A 16,194-nucleotide genomic window follows, 5' to 3' on the forward strand; every position below is an offset into this window, starting at 1 on the left:
GTAAATTAAGTGTGCGCATATTAAAGCAGAGTGTGTGTCCATAAAAGACAGACACATTATGAGAATATTTCTAATATAGTTCCCTTTCTCTTATTTTTCGTGTGTTTCCTCCAATGTGGCGGGCGGGAACCACAGCCTCCTTTTTTCCATCACGGAGCCCACCCAGCCGCAGGGCAGCGAGTCCCCAGCCTACGAGGCCATTCAGCCCCCTTCCGTGACCCCCGAAGAGGGGGACCAGGAAAAGGCGGAGCACGGGGGCATCAAGAGGGTCTGCTTCAAGGTGACGGAAGAGGACCAAGAGGACTCGGGCCAAGACACCATGAGCTACAGGGACTCCTACAGGTAAGATAAGAAAGACTTAAGACAAGATATAATGGTGACTCGTTTCAGGAAACTAGGTGAATGTTGCGTGTCAATACTTCACAGTAGAGCCATTTGAATGTAAACTTTTTTTTTTTTTAAATCAAAATGCGTTTTTGAGCAGAAATGCCTTCTGGAACATGTGAACTTTCATGTGCCTTAATATCAAACGTGTATGCTGTCTGTAAATACGAATAACATTGTTACATTACGAGCCTAGTTGGTTTAGCCACAGAAAAAGTCAGCAACCTTCCCGCTAGCCATGATTGGCTGAGATAATGAATGGGCTGGACATGCCGAGAGATCGAGTTTTGAAATCAGTGGAATTTGAGTATGATAGCTACGGAGATGGAGAAAACACCTGTCTCCAGATTACGTCTTTAAACTAAGGGCAACCATGGCATCCGTGACAGAGAGGGAGAAGCGTCCATCCATGTATACGGGTAAGAGAGTCTAGCTAGCTATATTTTCAGATATTACAAGTTTCTAATTTTGTCAGAAAGTTGTTTTCATTTCAAGTTAAAGCATACTGTTAGCGAGCTAGCTAACGTTAGCTGGCTGGCTGGCTCGCTACCGTTACGTGTATGATCTTTGTCGAATATTATTTGTATCTCAGAGCCATCAGTCTAGTTTGTCTCTCAGACATTCAATCTCGTCACATCTGGAGAGGGTGGGCTGCTCCAAAACCTACCATGAGGTGGGACTAAATTTGGAACCCTCTCCCAGAGAGCATGTGTGTGTGCGCAAGAGTGCCTGTGTGTGTGGAGGAGAGAATCAAGGCCAAACTCCCGTGTGTTTTACGTAAGGGTTGGCACTTCAGTCCCAGCTCGACGGGAATGATCCAGCATCCCATTGGCAGACACATTAAGACGCACACAGTTTATAGGGCAGGCAATAATAGAGACCCGACTCACAAACAACTCACTAAGCTGTAGTGTCTTCCTGTGATTTCCAGTTCACAGTGTGGGCCAGTTAGTTGCAGTTCACAGTGTGGGCCAGTTAGTTGCAGTTCACAGTGTGGGCCAGTTAGTTGCAGCTCACAGTGTGGGCCAGTTAGTTGCAGCTCACAGTGTGGGCCAGTTAGTTGCAGTTCACAGTGTGGGCCAGTTAGTTGCAGTTCACAGTGTGGGCCAGTTAGTTGCTGAGCCAAGCTGGATGATTATAGTAAAACTACGTGATTGTTTAAGTGCGAAGCACGATGATAATGCTACTTCTGGCTCCTTAATCCACGACGCACACAGAAATGTTCACAACAGTAGGGCTGCCTATTAAAATGCATTGAAAATGTAGGGATAATTGGAGAATAACTAATGAGCGTTAAAGGGATGGTTCAGCAAATGTACGTATTTGTTTCCTTACCTTAAAAGCAGTCTATGGACAAGGAGTGACAGCAATCCAAACTTTGGTTTTGTTAAACTAGCCACTGCCAAATGGAAACGTATCTAAATGTAATTTTTTTCTGAACTGTCCCTTTATGCAAAAACTTTGCTGTTGTGGAGGCTTGTGATCTTCTTTAATGTTTGAGTATCGTTTGACTTCAACTTTTCTGGTTATGTATTATTTTAACCATCTTATTTGGGACATTGGTGTAGCCACACCTTACGACATTATAGTGGAATGCGTTTTAGTCATGCCAATCAAGGAAGTTGATGTTTGTGAGAAGCATTTGACTACTGCTCGCTCTGCCTATAATTTACAAGACAGACATTTGACCTTGTGTTTTTTTCTGTAGGGAATGAATGTACTCTGGGTTTGTTTTTCAACTGTTTTCTGACCATCTCTCTCGCTCTCTGTGTGTTTTCAGTGAATGTACCAGTAACAGGGATTCCGTCTTGTCGTACACAAGTGTACGTAGCAACAGCTCTTACCTGGGGAGTGACGAGATGGGTTCAGGTAAGAAGCAGTTCATAAAGTAACGACTAGACTAAGATGTTCATACCCCTGTAGGATAACAAATATCACGTTGGTTTGACTTATGTGGAAAAATGTACACAATGTCCCTCCCATCTCTCTCTCTCAGGTGATGAGCTGCCCTGTGACATGAGTATTTCCTCTGACAAGCAGGACAAGCTGCACGGCTGTTTGGAGCACCTTTTCAACCAGGTGCTCCATCTTTACCACTACACTATCTTTTGCACAATACTGCTTTTACCATTACCTCTGTAATCAGTCAGTAGCCATGCTGTTCTCAATCTGTTTTGTAATAAACTGTGTTGACGTGTGTAGTGAAGACACTGTTCTGCACTAATATTATACGTACACATGCACACACACACCTTTTCCATTAGCCCTCAGAAACATCATGTTCATAGTAATCAGTCTGGTCTACATCTGTAGTGCATTGCCTTGTTGTGCCATCTCTCTATTCTCCTCTTTGTCATCCTGTCTTTCTCGCTCTTTCTCTCTACACACACACACACACAGACGTGTGTTCCTCCTTGCATCTACTCTTACCGACATCACATGCCCTTTGACCTCTCCCATACTCCCCGAGGGACACCACCATTTTGGCTCCCGTCGATTTCCTGGGCCTGAGAGACTGAGGCCAGTCTCTGTGTGTTGAGGTCTGACTGGTTGTGACTGTCATCTGCAGGTGGACTCCATCAACAGCCTGCTCAAAGGGCCCGTCATGACCAAGGCCTGCGAGGAGACCAAGCACTTTCACACTGACCACACTAAGCCAGGTACCAGCTACGTTTTGTGTGTGTTTGTGTGTGTAAGACATGTCTGAGTATATGTTTGTTTAGAGTTGTCAGGGTTCACTGAGAATGTGTGTGTGTATAGATGTGTGAAGTGTTATACTGAAGAATTCTCATAGCATTTATATTGGTAATTAACCAAATCATTGAAACCCCCTGTTTCTGGAGCAGAGTTCCGTCACACTGAAGACTGGACGGTGCGCTGTCACATCATCCACAAGAACAGCCAGGAGGACCCTTGGAACCTGCCCAGCTCTATTAAGACACTGGTGGAGAGCCTGCAACGATTTGTGGATGGTCAGTAAAACACACACACACGTGTAACAAATGCACACACTGCAGAAACCCACGCGTAACACACCCATCACACAAACAAACACACACACATAGACACAGCAGAAACCCACGTGTAACACACCCATCACACAAACAAACACACACACACGCAGACATAGCAGAAACCCACCTGTAACACACCCATCACACAAACAAACACACACACACGCAGACACAGCAGAAACCCACCTGTAACACACCCATCACACAAACAAACACACACACACGCAGACATAGCAGAAACCCACCTGTAACACACCCATCACACAAACAAACACACACACACGCAGACACAGCAGAAACCCACCTGTAACACACCCATCACACAAACAAACACACACACACGCAGACACAGCAGAAACACATGTGGATCACTCGGGTAATAAAATCCTCCTTGTTCTGTAGATGGGACGAACCAGGTGCTTCTGGCCCTGCTCAAATGTACAGGTAAGCCTTATGTCAGATTTAGATGATTGATTGTCTTACTTCTCTGAGGGACCAGACAGAGGCAGTATTTATGTCAGTGTTTTGGGTTGAGAGTAATAACGGTTGTCAAAATCCTGTCAACCGTCCGTCTCATGTGCCCTCTTTCACTCTTTCTTTTACCCTTCCCTCCTCTCTCTTTCATTGTCTATCACTATCATATCCTCTTTCTTTTGCAATTACCCCTCCCTTACCTCTCTTTCTCCAACCCATCTCCCACCTCTTTCCATTATACTCCTCTCTCTCTCAACCCCACCCCTCCGCCTGTCTAATGACTTGCATAGTCCCCTGCCTTCCATATGGTTTGTATGTTGCTGTTTTTGAAATGTCCTGTGAAGAGTTTATATGAAGCAAAGCAAATTTCTGTGAAAACAGACAATAAACAGACAATAATTTACCCCTCTCTTCCACTCCCCTCGGCCCCAGACACGGCTCTGCAGCTGCAGCGGGACGTGATCTTCTGCCAGAGTGCGGTGAGCGCTGTGTGCACACTGGCCGAGCAGCTCCTGGCGGCGCTGCAGGCGCACTTCAACAACGCTGGAGAGTACGAGGAAGACTGCAAGGACACGAGCCGTAAGTGGCTGGAGCAGGCGGCCACCATCGGCGTGCTGCTCAACTTCCAGGCAACGCTGGCGCCCCACGTGGTAAGAGGCGGTACTGTGGTGGAAGAATATCTGGATACTTTGTAGAATAGCCAAATACTGTAAAAGAACAAGCATCAGAATGAAGAGACACTGATTATCAACAGAACACGTTAAACATTAATGCTGTATGATTTATTTCCCTTTCGACTCAGCAGACCGGAGTCAAATACTTAATTCGAGCTTGATTTAGTTTGACCAGTAAGTATTTTGTTTACACATGTAGCTAGCTAGCTAAACATTGAACCATAATCCAACTCATAACGTTACTACCATGCATGAATCTGCAGGTAGCTAAAGCTAACCAACTAGGTTCAATGTTAGCTAGTTAGCTAACTTTAGGCTATCACTAGCAATGCAAATGGCTTTCTGAGATGCTAATAATATTACTACACAGATCATACACGTAATGTTAGCTGGCGAGCTAGCCAGCTAACGTTAGCTAGCTAGCTAACAGTAGGCTTTAACTTGCAATGAAAAAAACTTTCTGTCAAAATTTTTTAAAAAATGTATAATATATGAAAATGACGCAAGCTAGACTCTTACCCATATACATGGATGGACACTTCTCCCTCTCTGTCACAAATGCAATGGTTGCCCTTAGTTGGGAGCTGCGGAGACGGGTGTTTTATACAACAGCCTTCTATGTGTTCCCTTTTTGATTCCCTCCACATATTTGCAATCAAACGCCAGATTTTTCTCCATCTCCCTAGCTATCATACTCTGCTTCCACCGGGCATTCCACTGATTTCAAAACTTCATCAACTTCTTCTGTGACAAGAACACTGTTGATCGCCTTTTTCATTGTCTGGATCAATGATTTTTTTTTTTTTTTTTAACCTAAATCAGGGATTTGCTCATTGTCTGATTTATTTTCAGAGTCAGAGAGAGTCAGCATGGCACGATCGTCCTCCAGAAAGTGGAGAGCATTAGCAACACTTTTGCAGTACTTTGTGATTTCTTTAAAAAAAAGCAGTGTTAGAAAGGATTACCTACACATACTGAGCAGCTCATGCTATAGACAGAAGCATGCTACATGGCAGACCAATACAAACTCATGCTCTTGCATGTCCATCCCATCCATTATCTCAGCCAATCATGGCTAGCAGGAAGGCCCTGCCTTTTTCTGTAGCTAAACCAACTAGGCTCGTAATTTAACAATTTTATTTATATTTATAGATGGCATAGAAGTTTGTTATTAACGCACATGAACATTCACATGTTCCAGAAGGCATTTCTGTCAAAAAACACATTTTGATAAAATGTATGTTTGTTCAAATGCCTCTCCTGTGAAGTAGTGACCTGTGACATATGCCTAGTTTCCTGAAACGAGTCACATATTCAGTATTAGTCTTGGAATATGAGTGCTAATCTAGGATCAGGTCCCTCCTGTCCATATAATCTTATTCATGTTGATCTAAAAGGCTAAACTGATTCAAGATCCGCACTCCTACTCTGAGACACTTTCTGAATATGGCCCCTGGCCTGTTAGCTGAACTTTGTCTTCTCTCTGCTGTGTAGAAGGAGGAGAGGACGATGCTGGAGGATACCCAGGCAGCCCTGTTGGACCTGGACAAAGTCACAGTGTTCTTCCGCCAGCTGGAGGATGAATGCCTGGTCGCAAGTAAGTAGACCCTTTCCCATAGCAATGGTGGTCAGTTTAAAGACTGAGTTGTGACTTGTGTTTACGCATGGTGGAGGAAGACACACACGACTTGTACATCCCCAACATGTCCCTTTTCACTAACTGTAATATGGTTAGCCGAGATTGCTGTGTTAAGAAAGCACAACAGATGCATTTCCCATTTAGGGGGAGAAAGCCACGGATAAAATGGGGAGGATGTACTATTCTAGGTTACTGCTCAACAGTAAGCATAACACACACACATAATACAAAATACTTCTTCCTCTCCTTCCTTTAAAAACCTGTTTAAATCGCTTTTTAGAAAATGGGCCCAGTTTAGCAGTACGGCACGGTCTAGCTAACTAGCACCAGCACATCGTAGCGGCTGTTGCTTAGGCAGACAGTTTGTGGAGGCTATAAGCTCATCTGACAGTATTGATTTGATAAAAGCCTGTTCAGTAATCCCCCTAACCCCCCTTAGTAGAGCCATTTGTAAACATTATGAAGGCGGAGGGTTCCATGAAAGTCTAAAACCTCACACCCAATCCCAAAGGATTACAGGTTCTTCAGTTCTTCAGAAGGTCTGCTAACCTCACAGGGGTTGTGTTGTTCCTAGGGTTCCCCAGGGGTCGGGATGATTAACTAATACATTTATCTGTTGCAGAGTTTACTACACTGAATACCGATATTGTCATTTGCAACATAGTAATAGCTATGAACAAGTTTACATTGGAAGTAACCAATAGTGTTGTATTTGAGGAAAATGTACTTACTATGACTGTAATGTGGTTGTCTCACCTAGCTTAAGATGGCTACTCTAACTGTAAGTCGCTCTATGTAAGAGTGTCTGCTAAATGACTCAAATGTAAATGTAATGCCAATAAGGACAATCAATAAGCCAATGGGTAATTGAAGGGAAAATGCCCCATAACTAACCTCCCCTTGGGGTCAAATGTGAAAGCTCAGCGATTTCTGTGTTTTTTCCCCCCAGACACGCCGGTGTGTTACCACGTGGAGGGCACCCGGCAGGCCCTGAGGGTCACCATGTACCTGGACAGCTGCCACTTCAGTGAGCTCCCCACGCGCCTGCAGAACGGGGGCAGCCTCAAACTGCACACTGTGCTCTTCACCAGCGGTGAGTAGGAAGAGAACAGCCCGCTCGTCCAAAATGTTGCTGAACTCAGTTGAGTCGAGTCAATTTGAATTATCATCAAATCAAAGTTAGCTGAATTCAATTGAGTTGATTCGAATTATCATCAAAATAAAAGTTGGCTGAATTAGAGACCAGGCGGTGGTCATCAAAACCTCATTGAATCACAGTTTAATGAATTGAATGGAGTCGAGTCAAATCAAATGGCATTGGGTTGAATTTTAAGAAATGCACTAGAGGCACCTTCAGGGAATATGTTGCAGGTCCATAGATACACAGACCTTCACAATGCAGAAGTATAATTAAGTAATAAGGCCTGAGGGGGTGTGGTATATGGCCAATATACCACGACGCAACACGGACTGCCTGGATACAGCCCTTAGCTGTGATATATTGGCCATATATCACAAACCCCCGAGGTACCTTATTGCTACTATAAACTGCTTACCAATGTAATTAGAACAGTAAAAATACATGTTTTGTCATACCCGTGGTATGCGGTCTGATATACCACGGCTGTCAGCCAATCAGCATTCAGGGCTCAAACCACACAGTTTATAATGCCTATCAATTTGCTATAATCTTAAATATGCACTCAGTTTTACAGAGACAGGAGCAATTAGATTTATAGAACAATGTCTTCATCCATTCACCTATAACATTAGCCTGGATAAGTCATGCCAGGCACCCTATTCCCTAATACTATAATACATTCCTTTTTGGGAACTAAATAAGAATGTACTATATAGGGAATAGGTTGCCTACACTGACCATGAGTGAGTCCCAAATGGCTCCCTATTTAGTGCCCAAAAGGAATGTATTATTTAGGGAATAGGGTGCCATTTGGGATGCAGGCCATGGTGTCTATAATAATCAAGTTCAACAGAGGTCTTTTACTCAGTATCTCTAAATCCCTTTCTCCTTACTGATTAGATCAGGGGTTCTTAAACTTGTTCAGTCTGTGACCCAAATGAGAAATTATGTTTTTCCTGGGACACAAGCTTAGGAAAATATGCGACTATACATAAATATCGGTACATTTCATTGCCCTTATGCCTAAAACAAATGCAATATAGACAAAAACAAATAACAATTAAATTAAATATCCATATAAACTAGGTACAGTTGAAGTCGGAAGTTTACATAAACTTAGGTTGGAGTCATTAAAACTTGTTTTTCAACCACTCCACAAATATCTTGTTAACAAACTATAGTTTTGGCAAGTTGGTTAGGACATCTTCTTTGTGCATGACACAAGTAATTTTTCCAACAATTGTTTACAGACAGATTATTTCACTTATAATTCACTGTATCACAATTCCAGTGGGTCAGAAGTTTACATATACTAAATTGACTGTGCATTTAAACAGCTTGGAAAATTCCAGAAAAATGATGTCATGGCTTTAGAAGCTTCTGATAGGCTAATTGACATCATTTGAGTCAATTGGAGGTGTACCTGTGGCTGTATTTCAAGGCCTACCTTCAAACTCAGTGCCTCTTTGCTTGACATCGTTAGTACTCCCTTATTACTGCTTATCATCACCGGTTAAAAAATGACAACAATGCCTTGCTAGCTGACTTACTTTTCCACAGTCGAAGCCCTGTTTCCTGACTCATTCTGCCCTGTTCTGAAAGAACTCCCTGGGTGTTCGGTCAGGACGTGTCGTTTTATTAATTTCTTCTTTATGCGAGTTCCATTACTAAGCACTTCCACACACAAAACACCATTGTGGGCGCTCCTCATTATAAGTTTGTATTTAAGAGAGAGAAACTCATCGCTGTATATGCGTTTCATGACAATTGAGCTCAGGCAGAACTTGTGGGTAGCATGAGTTCATTTGATGACAACGGTGAGTGACGGCGAGTGGAAATGACAAGTCAGTGGCTGACAGCGGATCATCTGTTGCCTGAGCGACAGCGTTGCATCGTGTGTGTCGCGTCGTGAGTGATCTTCAAGAAAACTGCTGGAAAAAGATCTGGTAAACCGCGAAGCACACGGGGCATCTCCCTCTCACACTCGCGCAGCTGCCGAACTGAGCAGAGAGCCCAGATGCACTTGGCCAAATCAAGTCCAGTATTTAATGAAACAATTATAAATGTACACTGACACGTCGCGACCCATACTTTAAGAAAAGCGGGGTTAGATGCTTACATGTAATGTTCTAGTTACAATGCAAGCGTGAAAGTACCTATAGTCACAAACAAAATACACATTTTGGGGTATTTCTTATGTAATTGCCATTTACGGTGTCATAACTACCATTTGAGTAACGTACTATGACGTACAACCGGGAAATGTATTCTGTGCCTACCTATCTGCTTCCTCTTCACTATTATTTCACTGCAGTGTCCTTTCGACCTTCGTTGGGTCCATATAAATGGCTGGAATTATGCTGGATTCTCTGTGCTAGGGAACCATTCATTTTCTATCCACATGTGCCAATTGGGACAATAACCCAACAGGGAGGCAGGCTCACATTGTTCAGTGGCTGCAAAGCACAAGCTTGTAATGTAATACTATTCTGCAGTCGTGGAGACCTAGAGAACTAGGTCTAAATTGGGTGTCGTCGCCACCTACAGGCCACTCGTATTGAATACAGTTTTGTGTTCAGTGATCTTATTCAGCTGTCAGAGTATAAACTTGTACATTTTATCCATTATAAAAGAATATTAGCAATGTGTCTGTCTGTCAAGGTGCGTGTATGTACTGTATATTCATGTGTCTTCCTATCGTGTGTGTGTGTGCGCTTTTCTGTGTATGTATCCGTGTTTGCCTGCCTGCATGCCTATGTGCTTGCCTGCATGTACTGCATTTCTACTGTGTTATATCTGTCCCTGGGTCAGCCCTGGAGAGGCCAGAGGGAGTGTCCGAGCAGGACTACGTGTCCATAGAAGAGTTCCAGCAACGCACCAACGCCGTCGCACTGGAAAGGGTCAAAGCCTACTACCGAAAACTCAGGTAGCAACCCACGCACTTTATATTGTGTTATACTGTATTGTACTACCCACTGTGTTGTACTACTTACTGTATTGTACTACCCACTGTGTTGTACTACTTACTGTATTGTACTACCCACTGTGTTGTACTACCCACTGTGTTGTACTACCCACTGTGTTGTACTACCCACTGTGTTGTACTACCCACTGTGTTGTACTACCCACTGTGTTATACTTCCCACTGTGTTGTACTACTTACTGTATTGTACTACCCACTGTGTTGTACTACTTACTGTATTGTACTACCCACTGTGTTGTACTACTTACTGTATTGTACTACCCACTGTGTTGTACTACCCACTGTGTTGTACTACTTACTGTATTGTACTACCCACTGTGTTGTACTACTTACTGTATTGTACTACCCACTGTGTTGTACTACCCACTGTGTTATACTTCCCACTGTGTTATACTTCCCACTGTGTTGTACTACCCACTGTGTTGTACTACCCACTGTGTTGTACTACCCACTGTGTTGTACTACTTACTGTATTGTACTACCCACTGTGTTGTACTACTTACTGTATTGTACTACCCACTGTGTTGTACTACCCACTGTGTTGTACTACCCACTGTGTTGTACTACCCACTGTGTTGTACTACCCAGTGGGTTGTACTACCCACTGGGTTGTACTACCCACTGGGTTGTACTACCCACTGTGTTGTACTACCCACTGTGTTGTACTACCCACTGTGTTGTACTACCCACTGTGTTGTACTACCCACTGGGTTGTACTACCCACTGTGTTGTACTACCCACTGTGTTGTACTACCCACTGTGTTGTACTACCCACTGTGTTGTACTACCCACTGTGTTGTACTACCCACTGTGTTGTACTACCCACTGGGTTGTACCACCCACTGTGTTGTACCACCCACTGTGTTGTACTACTTACTGTGTTGTACTACTTACTGTGTTGTACTACCCACTGTGTTGTACTACCCACTGTGTTGTACTACCCACTGTGTTGTACTACTTACTGTGTTGTACTTCTTACAATGTTGTACTACTTACTGTGTTGTACTACTTACTGTGTTGTACTACTTACTGTGTTGTACTACTTACTGTGTTGTACTACTTACTGTGTTGTACTACCCACTGTGTTGTACTACTTACTGTGTTGTACTTCCCACTGTGTTGTACTACCCACTGTATTGTACTACCCACTGTGTTGTACTACTTACTGTGTTGTACTACCCACTGTGTTGTACTACTTACTGTGTTGTACTTCCCACTGTGTTGTACTACCCACTGTATTGTACTACCCACTGTGTTGTACTACTTACTGTGTTGTACTACCCACTGTGTTGTACTACTTACTGTGTTGTACTTCCCACTGTGTTGTACTTCCCACTGTGTTGTACTTCCCCACTGTGTTGTACTACCCACTGTGTTGTACTACTTACTGTGTTGTACTACCCACTGTGTTGTACTACCCACTGTGTTGTACTTCCCACTGTGTTGTACTTCCCACTGTGTTGTACTTCCCACTGTGTTGTACTACCCACTGTGTTGTACTACCCACTGTGTTGTACTACCCACTGTGTTGTACTACCCACTGTGTTGTACTACCCACTGTGTTGTACTTCCCACTGTGTTGTACTTCCCACTGTGTTGTACTTCCCCACTGTGTTGTACTTCCCCACTGTGTTGTACTACCCACTGTGTTGTACTACCCACTGTGTTGTACTACCCACTGTGTTGTACTACCCACTGTGTTGTACTTCCCACTGTGTTGTACTTCCCCACTGTGTTGTATTACCCACTGTGTTGTACTACCCACTGTGTTGTACTTCCCACTGTGTTGTACTACTTACTGTATTGTACTACCCACTTGCATAAAGGGGTTTTCTTTTGCTGATTAGTTTGACTACTGTATTAGCTTTAGAAGGTGGATGACGTTTGTTGATGTGAAAATGAGAAAATTGAGAATATCAATGTATTCATTAATTGTTCAATAACAGTCATATTGAATGATAACTGGAGCAATTGCTCCCTAATTGCTCCATCGATAATGGTAGACCCTGGCCGTGACCACACATATGCAAAACACATTTTTCATTCATACATGCGTATTAACAAACACTTGTACATGTGTGAAATAGGGCACATATAATGACAATTGTTATTATTATTAATTATTCTATTCTTACAGGGCTTTTTACCTGGAGAAGTCAAATCTTCCCACTGACTCCAACACCACAGCTAAGAAGATAGACCAGGTAACAGAAATCAGACCTACTCTTTGTTTACAAACAAGCTCAGGGGCAGTACTTTTGCCCGGAAAGGAAAGTTGGAGTACTTATTTTTATAGTCTTAACCCCTAAATCCCCTGTCTTCTGTCCCCCCTCTCCTACCCAGCTCCTCAGACCCCTCAACACTCTGGACGACCTGTGTTGTCTGATGAAGTCATATGTCAACGTGCATCCCAATGCCGCAGGCCACCCCTCTGGCGTCGGCGTCCTGTGTGTGTCCTCCGAGCTGTGCAACCGCCTGGGCGCCTGCCATATCACCATGTGTGCTACTGGCATGCAGAGGTCTGTCGTATGACCTTGAAAGTGATGTAATAGTACTGCCAGTTACCATCAGCTGGAGCAAACACTCATCCACATCTATGTATTGCTATGTCAGTTGTAGTGCTTAGACATGCACTGCGTACAGTATGCCTTGCCCCTTTAAAACAGTGTATTTTCAACTCCTTTCCATGAGGTAATCATAACACATTCAAAACACCTTTTACCTGCTGAATTCTGACCTTTGTGTTGAGCAGGTGCACCCTGAGTGTGACCCTTGATCAGGCCATGATCCTGGCACGGAACCACGGCCTCATGCCCCGCTGCATCATGCAGACCATGGACATCATGCGCAAACAGGTGCCCTAACTACACCCTTTTTACACGCCTAGCAACAGATTTAAGTTCTGGGTCATATTCATTTAGGGTACACCGTAGCAAAACATGTAGCAACGGTGCCTAATGGATACAACCCACATCTCTCTATCCCCTTGCTAATCTTTAATGACCAGTGGCTCAAAAATGGAAACTGAATATGAAAGGAAGCAACTTCCACCTACTGTATAACATAGCGTTACTAAAAAGTACTTTACTGACAAACAATAATCTACTGGACTTTGAACGTGGGCTTCGAGCTGAATTCTAAGACATTCACTACATACTGTACAGTACATCAGGACAACGATGCAGTGGGATGGGTAAATGAAGGTTGAATGTAGTCTTTCCCCGATAGGTGTGGCTCGCTCTCAACCTAAAGACATTAGGTAGAAATATAACTTTGGGTATACTGTCTGAGCAGCGGGCACTTGTCCTCAGTCTAAATATGTAATATGTAATATTGTGTAACCCTCTCTCTTCTCTGATAGGGCACCAGGGTAGAGATCTCGGCTAAAAACCTCAAAGTGATGGACCAGATGCCGCCCGCAGCCCCAAGGTATAGACAATAGGACTGAGTTCAATCTTTAGCCTTGTTCACATTGCCAGTTTGAAGTGACTCGAATCCAATTTCTTTGCATGTCCGATTCGAATCTGTTAATTTTTCTGCAGTCTGAACAGTCAAAAAGCACATGGAATCGGATATTTCAAGCCACATTTCAAACCACCGTCGTAGGTGGTGTGAATGGTCAAATCTGATTTGTTTGCCCTCGAGTGGTTTTTAGACTGTTATTTTGCATATCTTAGCTAGCTTGCTACTCTTTTGACAGTTTGACAAGTACATATGGTAGCTAACCAGGTTGTTAATTGTTCACAAACAAATTAGTGAACGTTTTAGAAAGCTAAACAGTTACCTAGCTAGCGAAGTAAACTGCTGTTATTAGGCAAAAAGGACTTGTTTTGAAAGTTGGATCATCTTATCCTTTGAGGCCTTGAAAGTGTTCTTACACTATGATTTTGAACATTCAAAGTAACTGGGAAACGACCATGGCAGGCATTGTTGTCACCTTAGCTTGCTACATAACTTCTGAGTGATAGGAAGCAATAGCACCACCACAAATCAACCTACACCATTACACACACACCTGTCATTACTATGACAACTAGCGTAGCCATGTCAGGACTGCTGGTCACTTGTAACTTGCTGTTTGGACAGTCAGTATTCCAAAACGGATTTGAAAAACAAAATTAATTTGAGCATTAAGGCCTGCAGTGTGAACAAGGCTTTAGTTACACAGTACTAGCTTGGTTTCAAATCTTTTCATGCTGTAGGATTCTGCAAGATGGCACAAACAGATCTGGAACTAGGCTACACAAATATCAGATCTTAAAATAACGTTCAACACTTTTTACTTCCCACAGGCTCTTCAAGTTGTGTCTGCCACCCGAAGACGGAGATCTATAAGAGACTAAGCATCGCTGTGTTTTCATTCCGCTCATTTATTTAGCCAAGATAGTCCACTCAATAACAATTGTCACTGTTTTCCAGTGAGTCCTCAGTTCCATAGAATCAATAAAAACATATACAGCATACCCATTGGCATACATACAAAAGCATATCTAAAATCACAGCATGCACAGAAGCACACACATCATACGCGGTAGCATACATACAAAACAAGGCTCACATTACAGCTATGTGTACTGCTCTTTTGAAGGCGGACATGCTAGCTGTCGTGTGGATAAGTCAAGCTTGTTCCAGAGCAATGGTCCAAAGACCTGCAGACTGCCTTGAATGGCCATATTTTTCGCTAATGGTTGTGCCAGTAGGTACGGGTCCAATTGGTCATAGGCTTTGACTGCTGCTCTGGTGTGACCCCGGAGGATGGGTGGAGACTCCCACCTGAACAGGTCTGACATGTATTCAGGCAGTCTGTGCTGTGTGTCGTTGAAAACAGTCACTGGGGCGTTGTAATGGATCATGACCGTCAGTGGTTCGATTCCAGCTTTTTACAGAAGAACCTCTGTTTTTATGTGTTCCCTCCGTGAATGCCCGGTCATGTTGATGATACGCTGTAGCCGGTTAAGACCTGTCTTATTGTCCTGATGTAGGGTGGGAAGACATACTGTGGCACAGTAGTCCAGGTGAGTTGTTATGGTATGGTAAATTGTCAGGATGATGTCCTTGGAGACAAAGTCCCCTGCTCTTTTTAGCCCAGACAGTAGTTTCCCTGTGACCAGGCTGGCGTGTTCAGTCCAGTGTAGGTGTGGGTCCAACTTCATCCCCAGGTACTTCATGGAGTTTACTTGTTCATACGTGTTTTGTCCATCTGTTATTGTGATACTTTTGCCTGTGTATCTCAGCTTTTGTGGGTTGCCAAACAGCATTGCCTTGGTTTTCTGAGGGTATAGGGAGAGCTTGTCGTCAGCAAACCAAGCTGCTGCCCTCTTGATGTCGTTTGACACTGACTCCTCACTCTCCCTTGTGGTATTTGCTGAGTAGTACAGGACTGTGTAATCTGCATATACAGTACATTCTGAAAGTATTCAGACCCCTTGACCACATTTTGCTACGTTACAGCCTTATTCTAAAATGGATGCAATATTTTTTTCCTCCTCAATCTACATACCCCATAATGACAAAGCAAAACAGTTTTTTTAAACATGTTTGAAAATGTATAAAAAAGAAAAAAACATACCTTATGTACATAAGTATTCAGACCCTTTGCTATGAGACTCGAAATTGAGCTCAGGTGCATCCTGTTTCCATTGACCATCCTTGAGTTGTAGAAAACAACTTGATTGGAGTCCACCTGTGGTAAGTTCAATTAATTTGACATGATTTGGAAAGGCACACACCTGCCTATAGAAGGTCCCACAGTTGACAGTGCATGTCAGAGCAAAAACCAAGCCATGAGGTCGAAGGAATTGTCCGTAGAGCTCCGAGACAGGGTTGGGTCGGCACAGATCTGAGAAAAGAGCAAGATGGTGCCGACAGATATGGTCGCCTCGTTT

The 16,194-nt window shown here is 43.4% G+C and overlaps 1 protein-coding gene across 1 annotated transcript in view; it reads left to right on the forward strand.

Annotated features, from left to right (window-relative positions):
- LOC120060870 (phosphatidylinositol 3,4,5-trisphosphate-dependent Rac exchanger 1 protein-like) overlaps positions 1-14,742 on the forward strand; it is a 119,493-nt gene extending 104,751 nt beyond the window's left edge. The window contains exons 26-40 of the mRNA XM_039010278.1: positions 136-342; positions 2,165-2,253; positions 2,381-2,463; positions 2,954-3,044; positions 3,231-3,356; positions 3,801-3,842; positions 4,305-4,522; positions 6,041-6,143; positions 7,135-7,278; positions 10,138-10,252; positions 12,447-12,513; positions 12,653-12,828; positions 13,062-13,164; positions 13,671-13,738; positions 14,602-14,742. Coding sequence (XP_038866206.1) covers positions 136-342; positions 2,165-2,253; positions 2,381-2,463; positions 2,954-3,044; positions 3,231-3,356; positions 3,801-3,842; positions 4,305-4,522; positions 6,041-6,143; positions 7,135-7,278; positions 10,138-10,252; positions 12,447-12,513; positions 12,653-12,828; positions 13,062-13,164; positions 13,671-13,738; positions 14,602-14,644 — 1,675 coding nt within the window. The 3' untranslated portion in view covers positions 14,645-14,742. The remainder of the gene's footprint in view (positions 1-135; positions 343-2,164; positions 2,254-2,380; positions 2,464-2,953; positions 3,045-3,230; positions 3,357-3,800; positions 3,843-4,304; positions 4,523-6,040; positions 6,144-7,134; positions 7,279-10,137; positions 10,253-12,446; positions 12,514-12,652; positions 12,829-13,061; positions 13,165-13,670; positions 13,739-14,601) is intronic.
- The last annotated feature ends 1,452 nt before the right edge of the window (positions 14,743-16,194 follow it).

This window comes from Salvelinus namaycush, chromosome 16 (genome assembly GCF_016432855.1).
Source record: "Salvelinus namaycush isolate Seneca chromosome 16, SaNama_1.0, whole genome shotgun sequence".
NCBI lineage: Eukaryota > Metazoa > Chordata > Actinopteri > Salmoniformes > Salmonidae > Salvelinus > Salvelinus namaycush.